This window comes from Odocoileus virginianus, chromosome 9, assembly GCF_023699985.2.
Source record: "Odocoileus virginianus isolate 20LAN1187 ecotype Illinois chromosome 9, Ovbor_1.2, whole genome shotgun sequence".
NCBI classification, from domain to species: Eukaryota; Metazoa; Chordata; class Mammalia; order Artiodactyla; family Cervidae; genus Odocoileus; species Odocoileus virginianus.
The window spans coordinates 67,503,492-67,514,726 of record NC_069682.1 but is presented as its reverse complement, the minus strand read 5'-3'; the positions used below and the strand labels follow the sequence as shown (position 1 = coordinate 67,514,726).

The 11,235-nt window shown below is 43.5% G+C and overlaps 1 protein-coding gene and 1 long non-coding RNA gene across 2 annotated transcripts; one reads left to right on the top strand and one right to left on the bottom strand.

Moving 5' to 3' along the window:
- The first annotated feature begins 2,334 nt into the window (after positions 1–2,334).
- On the top strand, positions 2,335–3,262 carry GTSF1L (gametocyte specific factor 1 like). Its single transcript, XM_020911416.2, has one exon. It carries the CDS (start codon positions 2,705–2,707, stop codon positions 3,161–3,163), a length of 459 nt encoding a protein of 152 aa, XP_020767075.1. The 5' UTR covers positions 2,335–2,704; the 3' UTR covers positions 3,164–3,262.
- A 2,070-nt stretch (positions 3,263–5,332) lies between these two features.
- On the bottom strand, positions 5,333–10,751 carry LOC139036779 (uncharacterized). The gene is made up of 3 exons (XR_011489636.1): positions 10,396–10,751; positions 9,827–9,874; positions 5,333–7,861 (listed from the first exon to the last, which is right to left on the bottom strand). It is a non-coding gene; the product is annotated as an uncharacterized lncRNA (long non-coding RNA).
- Between the last annotated feature and the right edge of the window lie 484 nt (positions 10,752–11,235).

The following is an 11,235-nucleotide window of genomic DNA, read 5'->3' as shown; positions in this document are numbered from 1 at the left end:
TCATCAGTACACACCATGCTGGGCTTTGGGGACACATCAGAGCATATGCTGAACCACCTGCTAACTCCCCGTGGGCCCTTCGACACTGGGTTTCAGGCTTAGAGAAAACGGACTCTCTGTTGCATAAATGGTATGGAAGTTATAGTTTTCCAAGGACCCTTTCTCAGCAAAATATACCAGGAGCTGTCCTTGTGTAGAGGATGTTCCAGTGGGTGGCAGGGGTACAGTGAGCATAACTCTGCAAGCCTCTCTTTCCTCATAGGGGATAGCTTAGCTGGAGGCGCTAGAATTCCCACCCATGCAGATGGAAGGTCCTGCGTGGAACCTGGGAAGGTCCCAGTGGGCACTGACTGAGCATCTTCTCCCAGTCTGGGGGGTTTTCTCCCTTGGGGAGGAGGCAGCATACTCTGCATGTGTAGAGAAAAGGGGGAAAAATTACTGGAGACAAAAAAGACAGAATGGGGACATTGTCAGGACTCTTGTCAAAGTTTCTATTCTCCCCCTTCTATGCATGTGACAAGCCTGGACTTCCTTGATCCCTGAAGTTAGGTGTGACCATGAAACTCACTTTAGACATGAAATGTCAGTAGAATGAAAACGTTGTCATTTCAGTGGAAGTAAAAGCATAAAGTAGAAGAGATATTTGAAGAGACAGTGACTGAGCATTTTCCAAACTGAATGAAAGACACTAACCCAGAAGTGCAGCCAATAAACATAAGGAGAGAATAAGTATAACGAAATCCACAGGTCAACAACCTAGTGAAACTGTAGGAAAATCAAAGATAAAAGTTCTTTGAAACAGACCTATGAAAAGACACAGATGGGCTTCAAAAGAAGTGAGGTAACTGTGAGATTCTGAATTCTCAAACACGGAAGTTAGAAGAAATTGGGCTCTGATTCAATACAAAGAAAGAAAATAGCACGACTACTGTCAGCAAAAACACCTTCCAAGGATGAGGGTGAGAGCTTCCATGATAGCTCAGTGGTCAAGAATCTGCCTGCCAATGCAGGAGACACAGGCTCGATCCCTGGTCCGGGAAGATCCCACTTGCTGGGGAGCAACTAAGCCATGCACCACAACCACTGGGCCTGTGCTCCGGAGCCCGGGAACTGCAACTGCTGAAGCCTGGGCACCCTAGAGCCTGTGCACCCCAACGAAAGAAGCCGCTGCAGAGAGATGCCCACATGGTGCGACTGGAGCGCAGTCCCGGCTCTCGGCAGCGAGAGGAGAGCCCGTGCAGCAGTGAAGACCCAGTGCAGTCAAAATAAATAAATAAAATTTAAAAATAGATAAACAAAAAAGAGTGAGGGTGAAATAAAGATGGCTTCAGACAAATGAAATCAGAAGTATGTGTCAAGAGGAAATTCTAAAACTTGAAAACTTTCAGCAGAAACAAAGTGATCCCACATAGTGAGTCGAAGTGCAAAAGGAGAGAGAAATAAATGTGAACATAAGTGTAATCGAACTTTGATAATAGCAATGCTGTCTTGCAAAGCTTTTTTAAAAATTAGGCTTAAAATACAAGGAACAGGGACTTCTCTGGTGGTTCAGAGGTTAAAGACTCTGTGCTTCCACTGCAGGGGGCACAGGTTTGGTCCCTGGTCAGGGAAGGAAGATCCCACATGCCATGTGGTATGGCTAAAAAAAAAAAAAAAAAAAAAAAATACAGGGAATAATAACATAATAAATCATGAGGAAAGTAAATGAAGAAAAAGCTCTGTATTATCCAGAAAGAAGCTAATACTTATTAACTTTAAGCTTTGATAAATTATCTTTGTTTTCACTTGTAGAGTAACCACGAAATGATTAGTTCTACAGTGTATAACTTACAAACTAGTGAAAGAAATGGAGCTTTTAAAAGTCTATTTAAAGGAAGATAGAAGAAAATGAACCAAGCACCAAAGAAGATCATAGATTTAAACCCAAATGTATCACAAATGATATTAAACCTGTAGGTTTAAAGACAGGTAAATGATCAACTAGGAGTTTGGGATTAGCAGATACAAACTATTATATGTAAAATAGATAAACAACAAGGTTCTACTTTACAGCACGGGAAACTATATTCATCACCTTGTAATAAACCATAATGGAAAAGAATTTGAAAAAGAATATATGTGTGTGTATAGCTGAATCACTTGGCTGTATGCCAGAAACTAACATAGACTTCAACTGGAACAAAAAAACAAAATAGAAAGACAGCTAAATGATGACATGTCACCAACAGTTGTAAATGGCAGCTTTCCCCAAGCCCACCTCATGCCTTGAAAGTAAAGGACAGCAAGAATGCGGCTGATGACTCACAATGCCCATTGTGACTGTCCATGACTGCCCGGCAGCAGCACATAAGTGAGAGTTAAAGGCAAAGGCCGGCTGGCACGTTCGTTCTTCAGCTCCCTGAGCGGCCACTTGCGGTTTGGGCTCTGGCATCTGCTCTGAGTGGTCCTTCCATCTCACATGCCACTTGATGACCGCCTGTTGTCTGTGCAGCTGCTCCTCTCAGCCCCTTGTCCCTCTTCTGACCCACCACTCATGGTCCCAAGAATAGGCAGCCCGAGTTATTCAGACCTGCGGCTCCAGAGTTCCAAGGGGCAGCGCTGGAACGGAGGACCGCTCCATCCTTCTTACCAAAGGGCTTTTCCGTGAAGGGCATTTCATCGTGACTCCAGGCAGTGGGCAACCCTACTTCAAGAACTAGTTCCCATGGAGCCAGAAGCCTTAGAAATTTGCCCTTACAATCCTCACCACCGAATCCCACTCAGCAGATTTCAGTACCACCTGGCATCATGCCGGAGAAAGAACCCCAAGATAGCCAAAAAGATGGCCAGCTGCAAATACAACGCCTGCCACGTGGTCCCCATCAAGAAGCTGGAGGAGCACGAGGCTGCCTGTGTCAACAGGAGCACAGTGGAGGAAGGGGACAGCCTGAGTCCCCTGAAGATCAGCCTTCCAAATGCAGGGCAGAAGGGCAACGGAAACGCCTCTCCGGGGTCGCCGCGTCTCCCCAGCCCCGACGTCTGGAATGTTGATAGCACATGTTGCCACCCCGTGTTTGTCCTTAAGTCTTTCATTCCCCAGAAGCTTGTTTGCGAAAGCGACACCAGACAGTCAGAGACAGACGATTACACCTCATTCCTGACCGCTCCCCCAGAAGATCATTAAGCCGGGAGAGTGAACCGCCAGCAGCAGAAAGAAGATACAAGCCTCTTAAATGCATGATGGGAGATGCAATTCACCAGAATAAAAGGCATACAAAGCGAACTACACTGGGGTGCCTTTGTTTTTTAACCTACCTAACAGATTCATTTTATTTATTTTTGGCTGCGCGGGTTTTCCTTGTTGCACACGGGCTTTTTCCAGTTGCGGCGAGCTGGGGCTGCTTTTCATTTCTGTGCTCAGCCTTCTCATTGCAGGGGCTTTTCTTGTTGTGGAGCTTAGGCTCTAGGCACAGGGGCTTCAGCAGTTTTGGTGCACAGGCTTATCTGCTCTGCGGCATGTGGGATCTTCTGGGACCAGGGATCCAAGCTGCATCGCCTGCACTGGCAGGTGGATTATTAACCACTGGACCACCAGGGACGTACAAGGCTTTATATGTGCATAGGAACTATGCAATATTAAAATGGCTTTAAAATATGCTCTTTAATGGTATCCTCACAAGAATTCAATGAGGTAGATTAAGTATCCACACTTTGTAAATTAGGAGATTGGGGTTTAAACAAAAGAAATGGCATGGCCAGGGGAACATAACCTAAAGCAAAGGACAGAGATGAGTCAGTCCCCAGGCCACGTGTCCTAACCTTTGGTGCTAATTTTTTTTTTTTTTTTAAGTACTTGTAACTTTGCCATCCCTCGCCTCTTCAACTGTTTCTACAAAGTGGTATGCAAAGACTTCTTGGGAAAAAAAAAAGAGAAGTTCCCAGTGTTGGCCCTAGAAACTCTATGGTTAATAAAATACTTGGACTAGAGAATTGCCACATAGGAAGTAGGTAAAATAAGAAAGTGGTACGTAAGGTATATATATCTATGAAATTCAGGTCAACAAGACAAGGAAAAAAAAATTTGGTGTGGAGTATGAAACAAATTGGTCATGAGTTAGTTATTCTTGAAGCTGAGTAAAGAATAAATTTTAATACTAGTTTTATTTAAATGTTTATTTTACTATTTTGTTATTCTCTGCTGCTGCTGCTGCTAAGTCACGTCAGTCGTGTCCGACTCTGCGCAACCCCATAGACAGCAACCCACCAGGCTCCCCCGTCCCTGGGATTCTCCAGGCAAGAACACTGGAGTGGGTTGCCATTTCCTTCTCCAATGCGTGAAAGTGAAAATGATGTCGCTCAGTTGACTCTTTGCAACCCCATGGACTGTAGCCCATCAGGCTTCTCCATCCATGGGACTCTCCAGGCAAGAATATTGGAGTGGGTTGCCATTGCCTTCTCTACTTTTGTATAAATTTGAAATCTTACACAATAAAAATAGTTTAAATGTATTTTAATATATTTATAATATATTTTAATAGAAATACATTATACAATCTTATATATTTTATATAAATTAGGTGTTATATGTTTTAATAAAAATAGTTTTAAAAATATGTATTATATATAAACTTGAAGTCTTCCATAATAAAAATAGCTTTAAATATATTTTATGATATACTTAATATATTATAAATATATATATATATATATATAGTGGGTGAAGTGAGGGTCGCTCAGTCATGTCTGACTCTTTGCGACCCCATGGACTATACAGTCCATGGAATTCTCCAGGCCAGAATACTGGAGTGGGTAGCCTTTCCCTTCTCCAGGGGAATCTTCCCAACTCAGGGATCGAACCCAGGTCTCCCACATTGCAGGCAGATTCTTTACCAGCTAAGCCACAAAGGAAGCCCAAAGTCAACTGCCCCCTCTGAGGTAGCAGGGATAGAGACGGGATTAGCAGATACAAACCACTATATATAAAATAGGTAAACAACAAGGTCCTACTGAATAGCGCATATCTTGTAATAATATATATAAATATATTAGCAATACTCAATATCTTGTAATAATGTATATAATATATACAATAATATAAATATTTAATAATGTAAGTAATATAACTATATTATACATATATAACAATCAATTTGCTGTTACAACAGAAACTAATACAATATTGTAAGTTAACTGTACTTCAATTCTTTAATTTAAAAACCATATATTATATATTACATATAAATGTGTATTATATATTACATTTTTAATTAAAAAGTTTAAATATATAAATATATTTATATGCACTATTTTAAGTATTATATTATGAATATTTCAAGTTTGTATAAAAATAGTAAGATAAAGAGATGTATATACACACACATTAAATGCAATATAGTATTTTGGGTTGGCTTCTGGAACAGAAAAAGATATTAGTGGATACGTGGTAAAATACAATTAAAGTCTGTAGTTTTTAGTTAACAGCATTCTGCTGGCGTGAATTTTCATTTTATTGGGTGCACCATGGTCTTTCAAGATGTTAACATTAGGGAAAGCTGGTTGGAGGGTATAGGGGGACTTTTTGTACCACCCATGCAAATTTTCTGTAAATCTAAAATGGTTTTAAAATAATAAAATTTAAACACAGAGCAAAGAGCAACACAGTGAGCACAATTCTGGACTCTCCGCAACCCCGTTGACCTTGGGCAGCTGCCTCATGCCCCGTCGCTCAGTCATGTCCAACTGTTGCCTACCTCTGTGATTGTTTGCTCATCCGCAGAACAGAGATGATACACTCACAGGATGTTGTGGAGGACTATCGGACTTAACACGTGCAGGATTACTAGGACAGTGTCTGCCACAAAGGAAGCCCTGGATTATGGTAACTGCTAGTGCTGGTAATGGTGGAGGTATTCAGCAAAAAGAAAATGTCATGTGGTAAGGGAAAAAATGATGAGCAAGTCAATTTATAAAATATATAAACAAATTTAATCAACTCAGAAAAATCATCAATGTTGCATTTAACATGATAAAAATAAGCTAGGAAGGGGCATTGTTCAGAAGGAAAGAAACACTGAATAGCAAATGTGTATATTAAAAATGTTTATGTAGCCCCCAAAATAATTTTTTCTATGTTACAAACCAGCAAGAGGAGAAAAGAGACAGGATATTACAGAAACTTCACAAATTCAATGAAGAAAAGGAAAAAAGGTATAGATAGTAAAGAGAAAACAAAAATTTGAATGGTAGAAATCAACCCAAATATATCAATATTCATATAGATGTAAAAGGATTTAGCTTACCTATTTAAAAATCCTATTTATAGTTCTAAATCAAATATATGTCCATTTTCTATCGATACTAACTGAGATTTTAAGAAATACATGCTGCCACCAGCTCCCATCCCCTGGAGAAGGAAATGGCAACCCACTCCAGTATTCTTGCCCGGAGAAGCCCACGGACAGAGGAGCCTGGCGGGCTACAGCCCACGGGCTCGCAAAGAGTCGGACACGCCTCAGTGACTAAACCACCACCACCTCCACCTCGACCTCCAGACACCTAACAGACATAACCAATCGATCATGGCATTCTTTCCTGAGCCTGGACAATACCTTCGGAATCCTTCTCAACACAAGGCTCCAGGCTGCTATTACACAGACGTCAGCTCTGTCTTGACAGCATCCACCCCTAGGCAGATTCCCCACTTGATGCGCTCTGACGTTCCAACTCGTGTTCCAGAAAGAATAAAGAAATTCAGGGGCCTAAGAAAACATCCTACCTGGAAATCTAGAGGAAAGACCAGGCAAGAGAGGAATGTCTGTTCTAAACTCCCGAGTTACATCTCAGCCAGCTCTTCAGTCTCCTCATCCCTTGCCTCTGCTGGGCCTGTCTCCCAGGGGAGACATCCAGGCAAGCCAGCCTCTGGCAGGGACCATCATTAAAACACATGTTAGCAGTGACAGTGACCGCAGCAAGCCAGTGCTGGGCTGGGTGCCAGCAACTGGATCACAGAGGAGAATGGGCTGGGTGTAAAGGCAGCCCCAGGAGCCCTGGGCAGCAGGTAAACTTTCCAAGTTCTGGGTGAGGACTCCTGGCAAAGGCGCAGCCTAGCATGAAAAGCCATGTGCTCGGGCTCTGGCACAGCAGAGGAAGGAAAAAAGAAAGGGGGGCTAGAGATTTCCCTGGTGGGCCAGTGGTTAAGAATCCACCTTGCACTGTAGGGAATGCGGGTTTAATCCCTGGTCATGGAACTAAGATCTCACATGCAGTGAGGCAGCCAAGTTCACACACCACAGTTAGCGGAGCCTGTGCGAGGCAGCAAGGACCCAGCAGGGTTGGGGGAAGAAAGTTGGGGGGAGCTACCCTGGGGCCAGTTGCCTTGCCGATATTAAGCCCCAGCCACAATCCTGAGGGGAAAGTATTTTTGTTTCCAATATACAGATATGAAAAGTGAGTCTAAGAGAAGCTAAATAATTTGCCTTGGTTCATAAAGTTAGTAAGTGATGAGTAGCCTAATGAACCCATCCCCAGCAATTCCACTCCTAAATTTGTAGAAACCAGAAATGTGTACATGAGTTTGCCAAAAGATGAGGACAGCTATTCTCAACAGCACTATTTCTAATGTTGTTGTTCAGTCAGCTAAGTTGTGTCTGACTCTTTGTGATCCCATGGTCTACAGCACGCCAGGCTTCCCTGTCCTTCACTGTCTCCCAGAGTTTGCTCAAGTTCATGTCCATTGAGTCGGTGATGCTATCCAACCATGTCATTCTCTGCTTCCCCCTTCTGCTTATGCCCTCAATCTTTCCCAGCATCAGGATCTTTTCAAATGAGTCAGCTCTTCTCATCAGGTGGCCAAAGTATTGGAGCTTCAGCTTCAGCATCAGTCCTGGCAACGAATATTCAATGAATGTTACTATTAATAAACCTTATTAATTACTATTAATATTCAGTGAATATTAACATTTGTAATGCCATTTTCCAAATACTCTACCTGTCCTTCAGGAGAAACGGGTATAGTATAGAAAAGATCCATGACGGACCATGCTACACTCCTGAGAATGAACTGACTGTAACTACTTGGTCAACAAGGGTAAATCCTACGTAAAGTGAAATCCAGTTTACATTAACTTTTTTTAAAAAGCAAGATAAATCGATGGTGTGTGCATTCAGGATGGTAGTTACCTTTGGTGAGGTGGAGGAGGGGTTTCCGGGGTGCTGGTCATGGTCTATTTCTTAACTTGGGTTACCCTAGTGTGTCCACTTTGTGAAAATTTGTCCAGCTATTCACTTGGGATCTGTGCATTGTCCTGTAGGTTGAACTTCCATGAAAAGTCCTGAAAAACTGAACTTATACCTAAAGCAGATACTTTCTCTACTGTTTCTCTCTGATTCCCTGGCTACGAAACAGACGGGTTATATGGAGCAGGGCACTGAAGTGCTGGCCTTGACTGGGCTCAAGTCCTGACTTGATCACTTTCCAGTAACTTCCACTCAGAACAGTCAGCTGAAACTTGGACATGAACTTCCCCTTTGCAGGGTTCTTGTGCACAAGAAAGAAATGAGCAAGCATGTTGTAATAACATCACAAGAGCCTGTGTCTTCTGAACCCCAAGGCTGTGCCAGTGTTCTATTCAACTTCTTCAACAGCTCTGGAAGGTTAAGGCTTCTCCCATTTTATAGCCAAGGACTTCAAGGCTCAGAGACAAGCTGAGATTCACATCTGAGTCTGTCTGATGCAAAGTCAGAGCTTTATCCGTGGCTACCAGGAGAGCCCTGGAGGGTTTTCCAGGTGGTCCTGGGTGACAATAAAGACTCAAGCAGCCTCACGGTAGCTCTTGATTCCAGAATCCTTCCTCCCACTCATTTCCACAAAGTTCCGAGTCTTCTAAGTTCCTCTTCCACCTTGTTGAGCCCACCATGAATTTTTCATTTTCCTCGAGGTTCTTCAGCAGACCTTCCTATGAACTAGTTATTGTCGCATTAATGCTGTTTTGTAAAACACCCCAATGTTCAGTGGCTTCAAACAACATTCTTTTTCTGAAAAATAATTGTTTATTTATTTGGCTGCAGTGGGTTTTAGTTGCGGTACTTGGAGTTTTTAGTTGTGGCATTCAGGCTCTTATTTGCACATGTGGGATCCAGTTCCCTGACCAGGGATTGAACCTGGGCCCCCTGTATTCGGAGCATGGAGTCTTAGCCCCTGGACCACCAGGCAAGTCCCAACAACATTCTTATCATGGCTCATTCAGGGGTTGGCTAATCTAGCCCACAAAAGAAAGAGGAACACTGCTGCCCATGCTAGCAGACCTCACATTTTTTTCCCAACGCATAGGAAACACTGACAGAATCCATCCTATGCTTGACCAAAAAAGTAAATATCAGCAAACTTCAAAGATTTAAAGTCACACGGACCATGCTCCCTGACAACAGGAGGATGAAGCTAAGAATTAACACTAAAATTGGTGAAGCCTTCCCTACCCTTCTAGTTCTAGCTGCCCTAGGCTTCTCCCTCTGCCATGTCACATCATGGCAGGATGAGATATTAGTTAGCAACTACTGGGTACCAAACCTGCTACTCTCAGAAGGACATCCCCCAACCATGCCTTTCTGCAGGGCATTTGAGACTCAGAGTCTGCCCCTGTCCTTGTCAGACTGTCCCATGCATCATGGACTATAACCTAAATACCTATAGGTCAGCCCTAGTTAATATACAAGTGGAACACCCTCATCCCGCGCAGTTGAGACCATGGTCTGTATCAGTGAAAAGTTCGATTTTCAACTCATATCTAAATTCAACTTAATTGCTTTCAAGCATATCCAGCCAAGAGTGGAAACATAAAATCTAACTTACAGGGAGTTAAATCACTGCCATCACCGTTCATCAGAGCTTTGGTGATCTCTGGAAATAGATGGAATATAGAAATGATTTACACTGGGGCCTGCTGAGAAAGTGGCTCATTTAGACAATCTCAGTCCCAAACTAATATGGCCTATCAATTACCTGTTCTGAGAGCCTTATTTCCCCACCAATCACTTTTCTTTAAAAAAAAAAATTATTTGACTGCATGTGGGATATTTAGTTATGGCATGCAAGCTCTTAGTTGTGGCCTATGGGATTGTTCTTGACCAAGGATGGAGCCCTGGGCCCCCTGCATTGGGAGCATGGAGTCTTAGCCACTGGACCACCAGGGAAGTTCCCCAAGCAGCTTTCCTATTGCTTTGGTATTACAAGGGAGAAATTTTTTTCTCTGGGTAAAGAATCATTTTCTTCACAACTGCTATTCACCATGGAACTGGCTGTTGAGTAATAGAGTCACCTCTCCTCATCAGTGGAAGTGTTCAAGCAAAGGCCAGACAACTGCTTGATGCAGATGTTCAAGAAGGGGTCTGAAAAATCAGAAAAACGCTTCAAGGACCTACCTAGAAACTCCTATGGGCGCACTTTGCCTGCTGCCGCAAACACATCAATGGCCACCAGGTGGCGATAGAGTAGCATCATCGTTGCAAAAGTGCTACTAATCCCGTTTTTTTCAAAGTACCAGAAACCTGATTGGAACAAAACATAATTCAACATAGGAAAAAATAGGAATACCATTCTTCCATCATTCCTGCTTCTGGGTATATAGATTAGCAGCTCGGCCTCTGCGGGCTTGTTCCTTCCTGGCTTGTTACCTCTGGCCTGGAAAACACCAGGCTCTAAGAGCAGCTGGAATAGTCAAGATCCCCAAAGCCGCAGGCCCCTCTGGAGCTCTGTGGCCCAAATCTCATGATCAGACTTCAAGCAGGGCCCTCAGCCTCCTCTCAGCGGCACCCGACACCCCCATTCCTGAGTGGGCTCTTTCCTCCCTGTCCACACGGTGGACGAACGTCTCAACCCTCCCCCCACCTCACAGCAGACAGCCCAGCCCCCAAGCCATCACTCCCCTGCTATTTTTCTTCCAAGCCCCTATTGCCCCCAGCATGTTATATATAGATTTGTCTGCCCCTGGTAGGATCTAAGACCCAGGAGAGTGAGATTGTTTAAGGGTAGCGTGGTAGGGGGAGGGGGTACTTTCTTTTTTTGCTCAGCAGCAGAGCCATGCCTCACCAGAGGGTGGTAGGAGTTGAAAAAACCCTGGATGTGTATTTCATGCAGAGCGAACAGCTCCTGGACAAGCTAACACGTCTGCAGTTACTGTGGCCACCTCCTTCAGGGGACAGGGAAGAACCTCAGGATAAGCCAGAGTGGGTGAGTAGGACTGCGGGGAGGGGGTGCTGGGC